Below are 18,282 nucleotides of genomic sequence, written 5' to 3' on the forward strand. Positions count from 1 at the left end.
GGTTTACAGTACTGCATCACTGGATCCCACCTCCTGCCTCCTCCAATCCTGTGTCCTCTCTGGGTGCAGCCCACCAGCTGGCACAGGGCCTGAGAGCACAGAGTGATTTGGCTGCTCAGGTCAGCTAATGTGATTTGGTCATTGTTCAGGTCAGGCATCTTAAAACGTATTAGGTTGCAACATGTTCATACATCACCAGTCTCTATAGCAATAGGACAATGGCAATGGCAAGAACTCACTGTTCTCCAGACAGCCCATCTTTCCCTCCCCCCTAACTGTCTACGTTGCTCAACCCCAGAGCCCTTTATAAGTACGGGGACTAACCATATTCTGCCTAGAAACATCATCTTCCATCTGTCTTCAGATATCTTCTCACCTGCAAAGCCTATCACCCTATCGGCTGACAGTCATGAGAATCCTTTTCCTCCTTGTTGCTGTTCTCTTCTTCCTCTTCCAGGCTGCTCCAGGTAAGAGAGAAAATAGGCGAGATGAAGGCTAAAATGCTGCGTGTATAGAGCAGTCCATTAAAGCCCAGTGCTGAGATTCAAACTGCTTCTGTGTTCTTGGACTCCATAGCTTTCATATTAGAAGTCCCCTTCCCTAGTCATAGTCCTAACCTTATCAGATGGTCTTGTTGGTGGTCTCTTTATAGCCCTACTGATTTTATATTCCAGTTGCCTGATGACATGATGGAAAGAACAGGTACTCCTGTGTGTTCAGGAAATTCTGTAGGCTGAAGCTTAAGACATCATCCTGAGATATGAGAGATTTTTCTTCTCACATTTGCATTCCCACCTGCTCAAAATGTATTTTAAATTAGTAGACCTCCTATATTTTTGAAAGAAAGTTGTAGTGACTGTTGGACTTTCCCTGAGCTCTATGCTGTCCATGTGCATTAAATGTGTTCAGAGCACATGCAGCTTTCTAGGCTGTTCTCAGAACCTGAGGGAGTTTAAGCTACATCTCTGCTTCGGTTTGCAGGAGACACAAATGTGTATCTATTTTCCCAGACCAGCAAATATATGTCTTCTCAGTGAAGAAAAATAGAATCCCTCAGGCCAAAAGTAGACCCTTCTAGGGAGGTTTAGACAGTGCCTGTATGGTGTGCTTATGGACTGCTTTCTTGGACTTTGTCCATTTTATGCACCACAAAAAGTACTCTGGATCTTATCGAAAGTCATGACTTCTGAGATGGCTGCAGAGCTGGTTCAGTTCCAGCAGAGTCTCTGGGAAAGGCCAATAAGTTATTTTGTCTCTTTCCATTAAGACCTACACATGCAAAAGACCCATTGCACTATAGGGCTTTTTAATCTAGGAGACAAGGGAAACCAAGGTTCAATGACATCTTTAAAAGCAGCAGAGTGAGATCAGCAATACACAATCCTCAAATGTATGATTAACAAAAGAGGAAAGACTTGAGAACCACTAGAACAAATTGGCTGAAATGTGGTAGATTATCAGACATCTAATTTTGAATAGATAGGCAATATATATGCCTTTAAAAGGCATACATGCATGCCTTTTAAATCAAGGATACAGTCCAGTTTGACCACAGCTGTGGATTGAGCTTGCCAGAGAAAGCCCTGGGTAAAACTGTTTGGTCTGACTTTCACCAGAATTCAGAGCAGCTGCCAATAATGGCCTCTTCTACCTTTTAAGTGCATAGGTATACAAGGCTCCAGGTGATATAAGAGACCCATTTGTACTGTATAGAAAGAAAACAATTTGAATTTCAGACTGAATATCCCAGGGGAAACAAATAATGCTTATCGTGGAAATATTCTGAAGCCACACTTGTGGCCAGCTTTTTAGGTGGGATAACCCCAGGTGGTTCCACTGAAGAAGATGGAGCTGTAGTGTTTGACACCAGCTGATCATTTGGTCCTTCAGTTCTGAACATGTTGGCCATAGTAAAACCAGCATGCCATCTAGCTAAAAACACATACAGCACTAGTGACAACAGTTATTGAATTTATAGTCTATGCTTAAGTGCATAAAACACTTTACTGGGGCAATTGTCAGTCCCATTGATTTGGTTGTGAATGAGATCTATCTTTTGCAATTTTATGCTATCTGTGTTAGTTTTGCCATATTTTAAATGTTAGTTTTCATGTGAGCATACAAAAAGCTATTCAAAGCAGTATATAATGATTATGATATCATAAACGTGCTTAACATCTGGTAAAACTTGAACTGAAAGGTTGAAGAAGTTCAGTTAAGACATTGTTATCTGAATAACATATCAATTTATCTGAGAGTATTGTAAGATTCATTTTAAACATATATTTTTCTATTTCTCCTATTGCTTTTTCACAGACCACAGTGAGTCTATGTGTAACTGAATGACAAATACATGTCTCCAAGAGAAATGCTAAAGGAGTGGACACTTATCTTGAAGTCACTATTAATCAACAAGACTATATTTCCAGATTGTAATTCTAGCATAACAGACTGCTAGCTTGTTTGCATTCTGTTTGGGTGTGAAGACCTTAAGAAGGTGTGATTAGGTTACCCAAGTCATAAACCCAGACACCAGTAAGAAAAGCAGTAGGTAGAAAACTGCTTTCTTTCCTTTTCTGCTTTCTGTTTGGAATAGAGGACTGACTCAGAAAATCAGGGAATTTCCTCTTGTAAGCCTTGGCACTGTGGCAGGAAACCACATACCACGCCTGGTAATCCGATGCTGCAATTCTCCCATCCTCTACTATGACAAATACACATGAATCTTCTTTCTTCTCTTTTTGCAGCTCACAGCCAAGAAGCTGCTGATACTGTAGCATGCAGGCAAAACCGGGGTTCCTGCTCGTTTGTTGCATGCTCTGGACCTTTGGTTGACATTGGGACGTGCCGCGGCGGGAAGCTGAAATGCTGCAAATGGTAGGATGAATTTTTCCAGCAAAATGCTACTGCACCAGGAGAAAAAAGACTTACTGGACTTTCCTCCCTTTTGGGATGCATCATACCATCTTCCCCAGCCCCCTACACCCTCTGGGATCCCTTTAATTGTTGGTTTATGTGGCTGACAACAAAAAAGTGAAGCCTTGTGGTGTCAGTCAGAGTATTTCCTACTCAGGTGACACACAACTCCAGGGAGCTGATGTCCAGTTTAATCACTCTACCTATAGGAAAATTTAGCTTGAAAGGAATGTCCTGTCCTGCCTTCCTAGCTTTGGAGCCCATGAAAGTCCTTTACTGTTTGTTCCCTGATGTACCAAATAGTCACTGGTGTCAGCCCTAGATCATATAAAACACAGCAATATGAATGTCACATTAGGTATAGGTCACCACAGAAGCATAAAGAAACAATATATGTCTGCTTTCCCCTAAAAACTGCAGGGAGAATTTGATGAGGGAGAGGGAGAAACCTAGTGTTCACAGATGGACAAGCCAGCGTGTCCTGAGCTCAGGGTGGCCCTGTTCCCAGCAATGGGGCTGTTTTCCTCAGAAGCTCACTGAGACTGTACCTCAACTGCAATATTAATGAAGGTTTGAGCTCACACTCTAGCCTGCACCCTTTGAATATCCATATTGCTAATAACTCAGCTCCTCCTCCAGATTGAGAAGTTAGTACCAGGGCAGAAAAAACTTGTGCTCCAACATTGCCTCTGCCAAGCAATGTGGACTCAACTGGCTTGAGACAGCTCTGAGGACTCTCCTCAGCCTGAGCACAAAGGGAGTAGCATGAGCTTCATGCTACCAAAAAGCAAGGCTACCAGTGTGGAATAACCATGAAGCAAGTCAGGACACATATCTGGAATGCAGTTTTCCATCTGGGTTACGTTATCTGGTGCAAAGTGCCAAGTACTAGGCCAAAGTATCACTGAAATCTCACTTACATCCTCAATTATCTGTGAGAGAAGTCAGAGATTTCCTTTGAGCCAGAGAAGAATTTCCACCTTCTGAGAATAAAGGAGGTTTTCATCAGCACCAACTCCATGGGGAGCTGCACTGGAATATGCCATGGTCTAGCTTTGCTGTTGGTGGCATTTCATGTCAAAGGAGCTGCATCATATCTACTCCTTTTGTATCTTATGCATCTTTTAGTTTTTTTGATTATTCACATTTATATTTAATCTAGCTGGGTTTTAGCAGAACTTCATGCTGAAGGATACAAAAAAAAAAAAAAAGAAAAAAAAAGAGTACCTTTGTCACTTTTAAAGAAAGTGAGAGAATCAGCCACTTTCACCAGTGCAGTTCTTTATTCCTAAACTAGGTTTATTCTAGCTAGATTATCACAAGTCGGTTATGTCAGTCTGAGACTACACGGTATTGTTTACTTGGTTGGATGGAGATAGGCGAAAATAACTAAGCACCTATCTTCTCTTTGCAGGACTCCCAGTTCCTAAATGTGGCACCTCACTGACCATGCAGACAAGAACTCTGGGACCTTATGAGACATCTCCTTTCTTTTGACATCAGTGGATCCTGGCTCTGGTTGAAGCTCGAAGAGCCTTTCCCATGGGGCTGAAGACCCTTGGGAGCACAAGAAGATCTGAGGAGGAGTTCTTGTACCCCTAATAAAGAGATTTGCAGCTTCAGTTCTAATAAAAGCATGTCACTGTAACACCACATTGCTGACATGTGCTCATGTATGTCAGGGTGGTTTTCCTTTTTATTATTGTCTATGAAAATCAACTTGTAAATTAAGTTTATTTAACTAAATTAAGTTAAATTAAGTATATGTGTCACTGAGTCCTGTTAAATCTCCATTGAGAGTGTTTGGGTTGCAAAGATCTGTGTGGCGACATATATGTACTAAAAATCAGAAAGTACTAGAGCCCATTCTCTGACTGTGTGGTCAGCTGGCGTGTTTGGCCACATCTATGCTATTAAATTCTCTTACCCTTCAAAACAGGTCCTGCATCTCAGACCGAAAAGGTGCCTGGGCTGCGCCCAGAGCTGCCCAGGAGACTGCTATTTGCTCCAGCCAAGAGGATGCTAAGGGCTCCTCTAACCATTGTGCAGTATGGACAATGGTGTCTCCATGCCCATTCCTTGGTGCCATTCTGTTTATTGATATAAATGAGCATTGATGATTTCATACTACCTTTTCCTCCTCTGTTTTATGTGTCTGTTGTCTTCTTTCTGCCATTTTCCAGCTGCATCTACTTTCAGTCTGCATTTGACCCCTGCACTGCTGTGGTGCGCTGTGATAAGTGAAAATCTAAGGCCTCTTCACTAAATGATTAAGAATCACATCTCTTCTTTTAAGGTGATGACAAAAACCCACCTCCACACATTGAGAAGCTTTTTTTTTTTTTTTTTTTTTTTTTTTTTTTTTTTTTAATTCCAGCATTGATACTAGCAGTTAGAAAAAGGCTATTCAAGACTTGGGGTCATTTTCAAACCTTAATTCATCTAGACTTTGTGCCAGCTTTCTGCTACCATAATCGTAATTTGTTCTTAATCGTTACTGGTTCATCAAATAAGGAATAGGATCAGCCCATACTCCTTTCAGTAGGTTGTTTCAGTTTTTTCTCCACTTTTTGGAGAAATGCACCACAGTGCACATGTCACATTGCTTCTGGGAGAGATGGAAGACAAATCTCTTGGCAAAAACACAAACCAAAACAATTCCTCATGGGTGTAAGGAACAAACACAAGTCTTTTGTGGCAAGTTTACTGAAGTATATAGACACATGTAGAGTATGGACTATGATATACAAACACTCCAGTTGTGCATTCAGTATTTTCTCTATACTGTCTTTCAGTGCAAATCTGATCACTGTCAATTCCAAAAGGAAAAAAGATGAAATGAGTTTCTGTTCTGAAGTCCCAAGGAGGAACCTGCTCTGCATCCTCCCATAGGGACAGTCTTCCCCATGTTGGTAATCTGCTCCCTCTAGCATTGATATTTGTGGTAGCAATATAGTTTAACTACAAGGACATTTTATAAAAAAGTGAAATACTGGTCTTTCCTCGTGGTTCAAAGATCACTCTGGAGTTTCTTCAAGTGGGAGAGTTTGTTTCATTTTTATTGTTGTTGTTGCTTGGGGGAGTAAGATAAGCCCACATTTTCAGCCCAGGATTCCAGGATTTCTGATGGGATGAGAACTTTCGTAAAATTGCTAGAAGCTCCACTTAGCCAATCTGAGATGCCGACAATCACTAATCATACTGCAAGAAAGGAAAGAAACTTTCAGGTTTTGTTCTTATAACCAGAAAGATTCAAATAAAAATCACAGAAGGAATTGACTGAACACCAAGAGCTGGGGACAAATATTCCTGGATACATCAGGAATTCACTGCAAGAACTTTACGCTCCTTCCGCTACTGAGTTTTAATCAAGAATTGCCTCTACATTTGACTTGATAATGAAATATCAAATCCTGATACCTGAAGCTTCCTTCTCATCTTGGAATCTCTGGTGTTAAAAGGAATCTCTCTACATACATCTGCTGTTCACTCCTTGTTTTTAAAATATCTGCTACTGATATTGAACAAAGTTTAAATGACATCTTCAAAAATAAAACTAGCTACAGCATCTTCCAGTAAAATGAAACAGGAAATGAAATTTTAGAACCAGTGTAAGCAGAGTATAAATTTTCATGATATTCCACCTGCAGTTTTGTATTGGAGTAGGGATATAAGCTAAACTTTGGAACTGTAGCAAGGAATTCAGTAAAAATTAAGATTTTGTGTTTTGTTTTTGCCTATCAAATGGAGAATTATAGAACTGGAGAAAATAATTAGCAGAACAACATGACTCTCAGGTCCTTCCTTTGAATATGAGGCCTGTTAAACTTTGCAATATGGGATATGTAGGTTCCCTACTGCCCATGAAATACGCCTCTGACTCCTATGTTGTGGGTCTCCAGACAAATTGCATAGTAGGAGCCTATGGGATGTGTGCTCTGCAACCATTATTACTGATCATGAGGGCTCTGAATCAGCTATTGGGATATACGGAGAAAAGAGTTAATTACAGAGTAATTACTTCGCTCTGCTCAAGACTTTAGACTATGAGCTATTTTGCTTATGAGGTATTTGAGCTGGGTCATCAATTTTACACAGGGAAAACTAATGAGGGAGTCCTCAGGAAATCCCATATCTGAGTGTGCAACATCTCTGCTCCTTTGCCAGCTTTCACTAGAGGTGTTTCACATCTGAAGGGAAGACTGGACATATGTGATGAACCCATTCCCCCAAGAAACACTCTGTCTTCACCAATTCCTCAACTCACCACAGTCTTACAGCAAGGGATCCCTCGCTGGCAACGTCCAAAGGACCTTGTGCGGAGAGGACAGCGGTCCATGGAGCAGGTGCCCCCAGCCTGTTTGCATTGCGCCTCATTATTAGGTACACGCATAAAACCTGCACGGAGAAGCAGAGTCTTGATTGTCCTTCCCAAAGAAGGCTAAATACAAGTCAGGATTATGGCAAGACGATATTCTTGTTAAAGAAGAGCGAACTGAAACTGTCTAGAGGTAGCCGCTTAGCACAACTTATATAAAACTTGCTTAGCATGAGGAGCTAAATTTGCTGAAGCCTTAGGCCGCACTTGGATAAAATAATGAACTTTTACTTAGTCCAGTAAGAAAAGGGCCTCAGAGCTGGTTCAAGCTAGGATGATAAGGAAGTTACAAGCAGTCTGCAGGAATGCGTCTCACACTCCGGAAGGGAGGGCGTCAAGGCTTTGAAATAAGACCAGTGCAGGGCATTAGGACCTTGAGGGACAAAGCCTTAGCTCACTGCTGGGGCAGTGTTAATTGTTATGATTTAGAATCACCTCCTCCTCAGGACCTTGAGACACAACAATAAGACCCAACAAAACAGAGGTACAACCGTCATCAGAGACTGCAAAAAAACAAAAATAAGGAGAAAAACAGCTTACCTCAGAATGATGATGAGATCCAATGAGGAGCAGGAGACTCCAGACCAAAAAATTACTATTGGTCTAACTACCGCGTGAGGGGTGGGAAATGTAAGTTGGAAAAACTATAATTGCCCAGGATTTGTTTATGTTAGGGTCCCTCTTTGGAGGCACCCAGCTCAAGCTGTAATTACGACACGTGCGTGATTAAAATTTAATTTGTTTTGATTTGGCCCTGAACTTTACTTGCAGGAACCTAGGGTCAAGCCCTGTTATGGTGGCCAACAAGCCTAATTTCCATAACAATTCTAGTGTGCACTGCTAGACGGTGCCCAACACACCGAGATTATTAGTTGGCTGGTGCCAAAAGCTGCACGGAGGACTACATAAATAATCTAACAGCATAGCTGCTCTATTTCCTGCACCCTGGCACTGTTTATTGGCTGGCACGGTACTGTCTTTAAGGCTTCAGCTTCGGATGCCAGGATTGTTGCTTCTCTGTGTTTTTCCCCCCTCCTTTACCCTTGATTTAGATGGAATTTAGCCTATCTGAATTGTCCAGACAAATTCTTTTTCATCAGCTTTAATTGATGGACTGCTATCATAATGCTGTCTTTGACATCAAGGAAAAACAGAAATAGCACCCTCAGGACCTATTTTCACAAGTTTTCACCTAATTTTATTTTTTCTTTTTTCTTTTTTCTTTTTTTTTCCCCCCCAGGGACATACCTTTCGCTCAGGTCTACTCCTATGCAAATTTTCTGCTGCAAACCTCGCAGCTAATGGAGCTTTTAAAAAAAAGAGCTCAGAAAAATCAAAATGCAAACTTCTGTAAACTCACAAACTTCCCTTTTTTTTTCTTTTGATTTTATGTAGCTCTTACCTAAAGTGCTTTGAAGCACTAAGAGGAGAACAGCAAACAAAAGATAAGAGATCTTCATGTCCAAATTCAGTGTCACGAAATATAACAGCTGCCAAGAAAAAAAAAAAAACCCATAGAGAGGTCATGTATTTATCCTGCATGTGTCATTACCTGGTCCAAGCACTATTTATGACATATCAGCTGAAATTTATTAACAGAAACTATAATTTATGCAATACAGTATATTTTTTAGAATAAGTCCACTGAAACACTTCAAACAAAAATATATTTGAAAGCACATTTCAGAAGACAAAAAAAAAGTATTTTATGCCTATAAAATTAAAAATAATGAAATGAACAACTCCATTAATGACAGGCAGTCTACACCAGCTGCAACGCAGACTCCTATGTTGAACTATCATGAACTCAGGATGTTATAACTAATAAAAAAGTAAGAAATGTAATTAATCTCCTCCAACCGTTATCCATGTATTATAGTATAAATGAACTTGTTCCTAGGTCTCTTGTTTAACTTACAGGTAACACCGATACAGGAACAAAATGATCAGTTCTTCCATTCTGACATTCATCCATTTTTATTTGAGCATATTCACTAAGATACAGTCCTTTGCAGTTTATTGAAGTTGCTTTCAAATTATAATAAAAAAGGCAAGATGGCTAATTATTAAAAATGTCTATTTTATTTAATTATTTTATACTTTCTTCCAGATATAGTTAGATAATGATTTGAATCATTCTAATTTCTCTGGGTAATAAACTCTCTGAAATCATAATTATTTAAATAATAGTCATTTTTGTACCTTACAAGCCAGTACTAAATCCCTAGAAAGTCGTTACACAAAAAGCTGAAGAACAATCTATTAATTTTCTCCATAACTCATATAACATATGCCAACCGAAAGCCTCATGGTATCTCTCCAACATCGTTTCTTGCTGCAAAGTCCAATTTACTTTTACAAATAACACCAATTAATGTAATCTATTCATCCAAAATTAACATTATTGACTATAATAATCAGCCAGATATGTTACTGAAATATTTACATATTAGAATAAATAAATATTATATATTTTAATTGCTTATGAAGATTTTATTAAGTTCTGAAATTATAAGTCTTGGCATAATGAATTTCTTGTTTGATAAGCACAGAACATGACAAAAAAAGATTTGTGTTTTGCTCCTTATCAATTGAAAGTGATGTGCAAATTATATCTTCTGGTCACCCTAATGAAACTCAGACATCAATAAATAGCAAGTGGAAAGTGGTCGCAGTGGCCAGTTCATCCTACCTGGTTCCTCTCAGGGAGCTGCTCAGCTTCACAAAGTGCTGTCTTGCCCCAAGACAGCTGTTTTTATATATTCCTGTTCTTGACAAAGCTGCCACCGACCAGTCAATCAGTGACATGAGCCTCTCACCACAAGTACCAGCAGCCGAATTGTCATTTCCCAGCAGCCAACGAGAAACAGAGACTGCTCGTGAAGTCCCTCACCTTTTTCTCTGGAAAACAAGTTGACATCTCTGAAAAAACACGTTGCACCACCCTGGTTTGTGCAAGAGCCATTGAAAGTTGTGAAAAAAAAAAAGCTTCTTGGTACTGAAAACTGCTGGTTTGGCTCCAGTTGGGAAGCTAATTCTACAGGGCTGTCCCATAGCCACAGTGCTTGGTGCTGACTGCAAGAAAGGTCCTTTCTGAAGGAAGGAGATATCCTCCACAGCAAATGGCACATAGGAAGCCCCCAGCCAACATGGTCTAGCTAAGTAGTTATACTTGGAAAGCTCAGTCCTCGCACAAGACCAAAAAAAAAGAAAAGAAAAAAAAAAAAGGAAAAGGCTTCAGGTGGTCAGGTGGGTCCTGTGGGCTGTGGGTAGTGCCCTGAGATCAGAGAGGAGTTGAGAACGCAGCCCAATAGTTTGGGTAATCCTTCTGCAGCAGCACAGTCATGCAAAAGAGCACGTTTATATGTGCATCAAGAGTTTTTTCCTATTTTCATGCATCTATCACATTAGCAATCTACTCACTGCAGAGGTGGAGCTACCTAAATAACTTTTATTTAAAAAATGAGTATTTTAGGGAGGCACCCACTTCACAGACCCACAGAATGGTTGAGGTTGGAAAGGACCTCTGGAGATCATCTAGTCCAACCCCCCTGCTCAAGCAGAGTCACCTGAGCACATTGCCCAGGATTGTGTCCAGACACCCACTTTCCAATTGGGCAAAGGACACAGCCTCCACAAACAGATGTTTTGGTCAAACCGCTCGTTTGTGCTACCAGAGCATTTGGATGAGAGAGACTGACAGCAGCACTGTTATCTCCTGGTCACCCTGGATATCTCCTGTCATGTGGTGACTACTACATCTCACAGGTGGGCCTAGAATGAGATGTTGTGTTTTGATTCTGTACATACCACTACGAAACTAGAAAAAAACACATCCTTGGGCTCCTGCAGTAGCTACTTACATCTGTCTACCCAGATTATCTGCTTTCCAGGAGAGTGCAATGAAGGGCTATTAGTGGAATTTGTCTCCCTTTCCAGGAGAGTGCAATGAAGGGCTATTAGTGGAATTTGTCTCCTTTCCTTGCTTATCAGTACCCTTCTTCAGGCAAGAGTATGTAAATTATTCTGACAACAAGTTTTTACAGATTTTCTTGTTAATTTTACTGCAGTGTCTGTTCTGGCACAGGCCAGACTGCTTGATAGCCCTTAAAACTCAGTATACAGAAGGTGCTGGGCAAGGGATGGTTGCTTTTTTTGTTTGTTTTCCATGGAGAAGTGATGCTTGAGTAACACAAGAAGTGAAATTTGAGTCACAGCAGCATCAGCTGGGTAAACTTTAGCATTTCATCTAAGCTATGCACAGACTTTTGTCAGACAGTGGAGACATCGTGTATTTTGTTGCTTGTTTCCATATTATAGGTTTTATGACTAGACATGCACAACGGGTGTAACAAAAATTAAGACAGTTTTTGACTGAACTATAGAAAGCAGACTTTGAGAAACTTTTTAGGAGAGTAAAACCTAATTTGAATATTTTGCAACAGAACTGCACAGCTCGTTATCTTTCAGCTCAAAAGGGGACATGAAGAAACACTTCCTTTATGCAGATGGAAAATGATCTTGAAACTTAAATTAATATACTTTTTACTTTGCTCTGTAGTATGCATGAAAATGTGTGTTTTGGGGGTGGGGGGTTTGTGGGCAGGCTCTTCCCAAGCTCGACTGACTCTCCAACCATGCAAAGATCTTGTGGGAACTGCTGGTCAGGAATGATGCCATCCAAAGTAGTGAACTGTAGATATAGCCTATAAATGCTAAATAAATGTGTAAAGAGAAATACAGAATATAGGGCATGTTTTATTTTTTCATTTTCAGTTATCATATAAAAACCCAGATTAAATAAAGGCAGTGGCACCTAACAGTGAAGACGTCTGCTCTCCAAAGATATTGGTAGCCTCATTTCAAAGGGGGCTGGCCAGCTGGCTGGAGTGGTAAGACAATAATTGGAGGGAATGGGCAAAATCAGAAAATCACATAGTATCTTTAAAAAGACCCCATTCTGAGGTTAGAATATATAGCTGTAGTGAAGCAAAGGGATCTTAGTAAACCAGAGCGTTGGAAAAGTTGGTCTACAAAATGTGCCTCTTCCTCGCTCATCTCCCCAAGAAATGCAGATTTACATGAAGAGTAGTTGTGTATCATTGGGTAAGTCTGCAGCTGGAGAGAATCTTGCTTCTTCTTGATGAAGATGATGAGGAGGGAATGTATGGACAATGCAATAATAAAAAAAAAGGTAAAAACGGAGGTTGAATGTATCACAAATTGTTAAGTCTTGCCTCCATTTCCTAGTTGTCTTTACGGTTTAATTTTTGCATCAAAGCGCAGCTACATTTTTCTTTTCCCCGGTGGCAGACCTTCTTAAATTATTAAGAAGAAAGAAGGGGAAAAAGGAAAATAGTACAATAGGGAAAAGAGACTTACCTTCCTCTTGAAAGAATTAGGGACAAGTTACAGCCACATCTAGCCACGTTCTTGTTAGGTCGATAGTTCTGCTACCTCCTCAGAAACGTGAGTGTCCTCATTGAAATGCTGTGTTGGACTTATGCAGATGGTGGATGTACTTCCTTCTGGTGAAATTTATATGGGAATAATTGCACTCAGTTCTCAATAACTGAGCATTTTTTGCTGTGCTTTTAATCTGATATCTTCTATGTTGCTAGTGTTGCTACTGTTGTGAATTACGCCTGTCTAATAGAGACAGGTCTAGGGAGAAGGACTGTGGGAATCCCTTCACCTCAGCAGCAGGTGGGCAGCCAACGGTGAGCATCTGGCAAGGCGGGAAATCTTCCCTTCCCTTAGAAACCACCAGTCTCTGTTTCAATAGCAGCCTGAAATTCTGCTTACTTGGGTCCACGTGATGCTGTGATAGCAAAAATCCAAATGAGGGCTTTAACCACCCAGAGACAACTCTTACCTAATCACACTGATATGTAATTGATGCAACATGCATATGTGTTTTACAGCAGGTAGGACCATTTTGTTTTAATTTTACTTAAGCAAGCAGAAATAAACACTGTGAATTCAAATGGGATGACAAGATCCTTTCCTCATATTTCCCACTTTATAGCTGTATCACCTGCCAAGCATGGTACAAAACAGAGATCAGAGTTCAGGTATGAAAAAGGACAGTGATAAAATCTTATACTAAAGGATTGTATCTGATAGTATACTTGTTGGTAAACTTGCTCTTAAATTCCTTAAATGTGGTAATTGAACTATCTATTACACTATATTATTGATTTTAATTATTGTTTGGGCTACTCAGGCTCATTAAAGTGAGGCATTTCCCTAATCTATATCTTTGCAATTAAATATATGTAACACATGAATTAATGCTATATACCAAAACAATTTTGATAGTTATATTTGTTCTATAAATATATAGAATATATAAAAAAATTTTAATATGAACAAGTTGAAGAGCTCCTCTTATAAATGCCAGCTGGCTTAAAGCAGCCATTTTTATCATGCATCCTGCCACAGATTCCTGTGCTCTGTAAATACCCGGGGCTCAATTCATTTCCTCACACTTGGGTATGAAGTGCTACCAGAGATGCTCTGGGTGTCCCGCTGGCCGCCCGGTGCTGCTCCAGCAGGGCTTGGGTCTCCTCACTGCTGCACCTTACCTGCCTGTCCCAGGTGGAGGTCTCACCAGGGCACTGCAGATCGCTCTAGATGCCTGTGTGAGTCTATATATCATCTCCTCCTTGCTGAAACTTACCTCTGATGACAAGGAGTTCCCAGCCAACTTTAAGCCATAAGGGTCCTTCACCTGCTCTTTGCCATCCTTGTCCTCCAGTGTCATATGCGCAAAAGAAAGGAAGAGCCACAGACCTCTGGTACAACTGCCTGACATCTATCCTTACAGCATGTCCACAGTTTGCAAAAAAAAGGGCACAAAATCCAGCACGAAACAGTCCTGTTGCTGGTTCACTGCCCTTGGACTGTGGAAACCGGCCAAGAACTGACTTAGCAAAAACCTGCCTGGAAATCACGATTACCAGCTGGTGTTTTCTTCAGCAATGCTGACTGAGAGATGTTCCCTGCGCCCTCCCAGCGCGGTAGCAGGGCTGCACCTCTTCCACCCTCAAAGACCCCCTCCAAGCTGACTATTTGGAGATGATGCAGGCAACAAAGGGCTTGCCGCCTGCTTTCAAAGCTGTTGAAATATGTGCACAAACATGCTTGTCTGGGAACCAGAGAGCAGGAATTAAATTTCATTTCTGTTGAGCAGTAGTAATATTTATCTGTGCTTCACAGATTATATCACAAAACCAGGCTTTATGCCATATAGGGAATGTACACAGCTGAGACCAGAAACAAGGTTTAAATAACCCAAAGGTGGACATCTGAGCTGCCTTTCAGTTCCGTGCATTCAGTACAAAGCTGACAAATGCTGGTGAGGAAGATATGCCCAGCACTGAGGTTTCTCAAAATTGTCCAGTCCCACAGAGAGAAACAATGTGCTCCAGTCCTGTACTTCACCCAAGCGTGGTGTCCTTCCCAGGCTGCTCTGCCCTGGCTCCCCCCTCTAGGGCAAGATTTATGATCCTGCTTGTTATATGAGCCAGAAAGACTGAAAACCACAGAAGCAGCCACTACGGGAAGTCTGTGATGCAGGCAGATCTCTGATACTGTTTCTGAAACGTGCAGGAGGCACTCATGTGCTGAGCTCTGGTCCCTCAGTGTCCGTTCAGAGATGGGTTCACTGGTTAACGAGCTCGAACTGCTTTCCAGGGAGGTTTTCACTGACCGTGCACGCAGCTGCACGCCCATCTGCAACAACAGCGCTGTGAACTGGCTGTCACAGGCTAATGGGGAATTCAGCAAGCAGGACACGCCGGCAGCATTTACCCTTTCCTACTTAGGTCTGTAGAGTTACCATTAGGAATAACTTTGTGCACATTTCTCCTTGCCTTATGAGGACCTATATTTCCATTTATTCTGTAACACTTTTACTTGTATTACAGTAGGACAGCCTCTCACAGGCACAGCTGCTGTAAAGGGCAAATCGAGAACTCCACAAAGGGGGCATCACAACAATTTTAGCTTCCTCCTCTCCCTTTAGTCCAACATGCTCTTAAGCATTTTTACACGTGGCCCAAGTAAAGGGCAGCAACGGCTCATGCAGGTTCTCTGCTGCTGAGGTTCTGCATTGCATGAATTGGGAATAGTCCCAGCACCTTTTAAAGCAATCTGCCATAACCAGACAGTCCCTTGGCCCTGCTGCTCCAGCCCAACATTGCCAGTGCAATAATAACTGTCTCTGAAACCTGGTGCCACTCAGCTCCCATCTCCAGTATCAGCCTTATCCAGAAAACTGGCCTTTTATCCTATGTAATTTCCCTACAAGTCTACATTGCTTTTTTTTCAGGCCACGCATTTTTCTGAAGGGAACAGGATAGACATTACTGTTTAACTGTCAGTAGGCAAAGCAACAGCGATGAAACCAAATAAAGTCTCTGGGAGAGGCACAGCGAGTGCAGCTTCTCTCAGTCAGGCTGCAAGACTCCAAGGGCAGCATCCTCCAGAGGCTGCACTTTGTTACTTGAAAAAGAATATCAAAGTACTTCTGTGACTGGACATCATTCATAGTAGAAAGGTGCATGTGAGGAGAAGGCTGTAACAGAAGGGCAGAACAAATCAAAATAACCCCTTTTCAGTAATCCTCCCTGAGTGGGGGGGGGAAAAAAAAGAAAAAAAAAAAAGGTTTAATTTAAAATTGCCACATGGTACAAAAATAAGCACTGTGGGACGGGGTACATATGAAGCAAGAAGGAAATGAGCTGAAGGGAATAGTTCAGTGTTATTTTTCTAAAGGTTTTACTGTAACTCTCTCTCTTTCTCTCTCTCTAAACCCCTCTGTGATCTTCTACTGCACCCCAGGTTTCAGCTCTCTGTGACCCAGCTCTGAAACAGCCCAGCTGTGCTAGCATGGCCCAGACTGCTGAAAAAATAAGTTGTAAGAAAAAAACTGTGACAAATCCTCTGGAGCCGTGCAGGATAGGAAAGGCAAAAGCACAGACGGAAGCAGGACTGCTGAGAGGGGCTCGCTGACAGCTCAAGGATTCAAGAGGGAAAAATCCCTCTCTTTGCACCTGCTAAAGGTGCCTGAAAAACATGACCCAAAAGGTATGGTGGCATAACCAAGGGGTGAGAGGTAAATTATCAGTTCCTTCTTCTTTTTCCCAGGATGGAGCTGTCATGGTCAGCCTGGGTGTAAAGCAGTTCAGTAATTTATCATGTTGGGCATTTCCCCCTGTTGTACTCACTGTTTTAACTGCAAATGTAATTCACATCGCCTCAACCTTGAGGTAAGAGGCTCAGCTACATGCTGGGGATTCAGAAGAAATATTTATGCGAATCATGAGTAATGGGGCAATGTCTCTGCGAGGCTGTCAAGAAGCCTGGTCCTCCCTCTTGCAATGTTCCCTTACTGGCATTAGAAAAAGCACCCCAAGTCCTCTCGACCATGGAACTAAGTTGGACCCAAGTGTGGCCAGAGGAACAGGTTAATTTTGCTTCTCCAGGCTATGCTGATCAGAGGTAGGGCCCAGCAAGGACCCCAAAACAGCTCCAAGCACCTGGTTTGCTTTGCTTGAAATTCCCCTTTTCACCCCTTTTTTCCTCTCAAATAAGCAACCTGTCCTCATTTTAATGTTTGTCCTTTCTCCATCCAAGGGAGATACTGCCTTTCACATCCTTCTTCTGGTGATTTCTCCCATTATTGTCATATTACTTTAGCCCCAGTTTGGGGATGGCCAACAGCTTTTGTCCTTCCGTCGCCTGCAATATCCTGCAGTTTTTCATAATGTTACTTCTTAGTTTAACCTTTTGCTGGTGCTGGCCATCTGTGTGTAGGCCTTTACAATCTCCATGGCTTTCCAGCCCCATGCAATTATTTTTCTCTTTTTTAAATACCCATGCATTATTTGTAATTTGGTCTTGCCCAACAGCTCCAGTCAAAGACAGTTCTCTAGTGTCCTTCACTGCAAGCCAGAAGAGACAGGAGCTTGGCCCAGCTCTGATACAACAATAACAGAAGCATTAAAAAAGAATTGAGAGAGGACTAAAAATAAACAAAAAATAACTTCAGCCTCCATAATGCATGGTTTGACTTTTTTAAGTTGTTGGCTCACAGGCAATCATATATTTTTGTGGGGAGGAAGAGGATAGAGGGCAGTGGGTGAGCAGAAAGGAGAAATACGCCTGCATGAGTCATCATCCTGCTGATGGGTCCTTGCACCTCGCCTGGGAGTAACTGAATTTAGGGGAACCTCTGAAGCAGAGAGTGTGGTAGGCAGAGACTCATCCAGAGGAGATCAGCTGGCACAGGAGAGTGGGAAGCTTGCAAAGAGACAGGGACTGGACATCTGATCAGGATGGGGATGGAGGAAAAGCAGAATGAAAGGATCTGTCTTGCTGACCCAGAAGGGGATGGTGTGGTGTTTCGGACAACCAGAAAACTGCACAAAGATGCCAGACTGAAAGTAAGCCTGAAAGAAAGGTTTTTCTCATCAGTGGACACAGTGAACAGGGAGATCTGCATTTTCTCCATGCCCCAAATCCCCTCATTCTGCTTTGTGTTCTAATAAAATCAACATCAGAGTTTCAGAGACTTCATTTTTCCTTTTCTTTTTTTTGTGCATTTACTGAAAAAGAAGGTGCTGCAAATTTTGCCTCCATGATTTGGCTGACTTGATGGTCTATGACGGGTTTAAAAGCATGTACCCACATCTGTCACTGCCCTGGAAAAAGAGACAAATCACCTCAGCAGGGCTTTTCATGTGTGCTACCCAGCCTCCCTAACCAGGCTAGTGTGGTTCAGTTAACCCACCTAGATTACACGGAATTTGCTGCCAATAAAGATGTTGCATATACCTGGCAGAGGCCAGAGTTCTTCATATAATTTAGGCTTAGAGCCAAAGCGCTTGTGAAATAGCAATGGCTGCATCTGTGTCCTAGAAAGGAGTAACATCAAAAACATTTATGGCTAAGCTAAGCATAAAATCTTGACAACCTTTGAA

General features: G+C 41.6%; 1 protein-coding gene and 1 long non-coding RNA gene across 2 annotated transcripts; one reads left to right on the forward strand and one right to left on the reverse strand.

Annotated features, from left to right (window-relative positions):
• Positions 1–308: 308 nt before the first annotated feature.
• On the forward strand, positions 309–2,881 carry LOC135327779 (gallinacin-9). Its single transcript, XM_064508291.1, has 2 exons — positions 309–467; positions 2,748–2,881. The coding sequence occupies exons 1-2, from the start codon at positions 410–412 to the stop codon at positions 2,879–2,881; spliced, it is 192 nt and encodes a 63-aa protein (XP_064364361.1). The 5' UTR covers positions 309–409.
• Positions 2,882–9,989: 7,108 nt separating this feature from the next.
• LOC112995266 (uncharacterized) lies at positions 9,990–14,166 on the reverse strand. Its single transcript, XR_003262153.2, has 3 exons — positions 13,977–14,166; positions 12,677–12,822; positions 9,990–10,195 (listed from the first exon to the last, which is right to left on the reverse strand). It is a non-coding gene; the product is annotated as an uncharacterized LOC112995266 (long non-coding RNA).
• Between the last annotated feature and the right edge of the window lie 4,116 nt (positions 14,167–18,282).

This window comes from Dromaius novaehollandiae, chromosome 3 (assembly GCF_036370855.1).
Source record: "Dromaius novaehollandiae isolate bDroNov1 chromosome 3, bDroNov1.hap1, whole genome shotgun sequence".
Classification (NCBI taxonomy): domain Eukaryota; kingdom Metazoa; phylum Chordata; class Aves; order Casuariiformes; family Dromaiidae; genus Dromaius; species Dromaius novaehollandiae.

What these genes read in the sequence shown, in the direction of transcription:
- LOC135327779 (XM_064508291.1), top strand. Translation starts at nt 410, where the DNA reads ATGAGAATCCTTTTCCTCCTTGTTGCTGTTCTCTTCTTCCTCTTCCAG. An exon ending in CCTCTTCCAGGCTGCTCCAG is followed by an intron (nt 468 to 2,747) that starts GTAAGAGAGAAA and finishes CTCTTTTTGCAG; the next exon opens with CTCACAGCCAAGAAGCTGCT.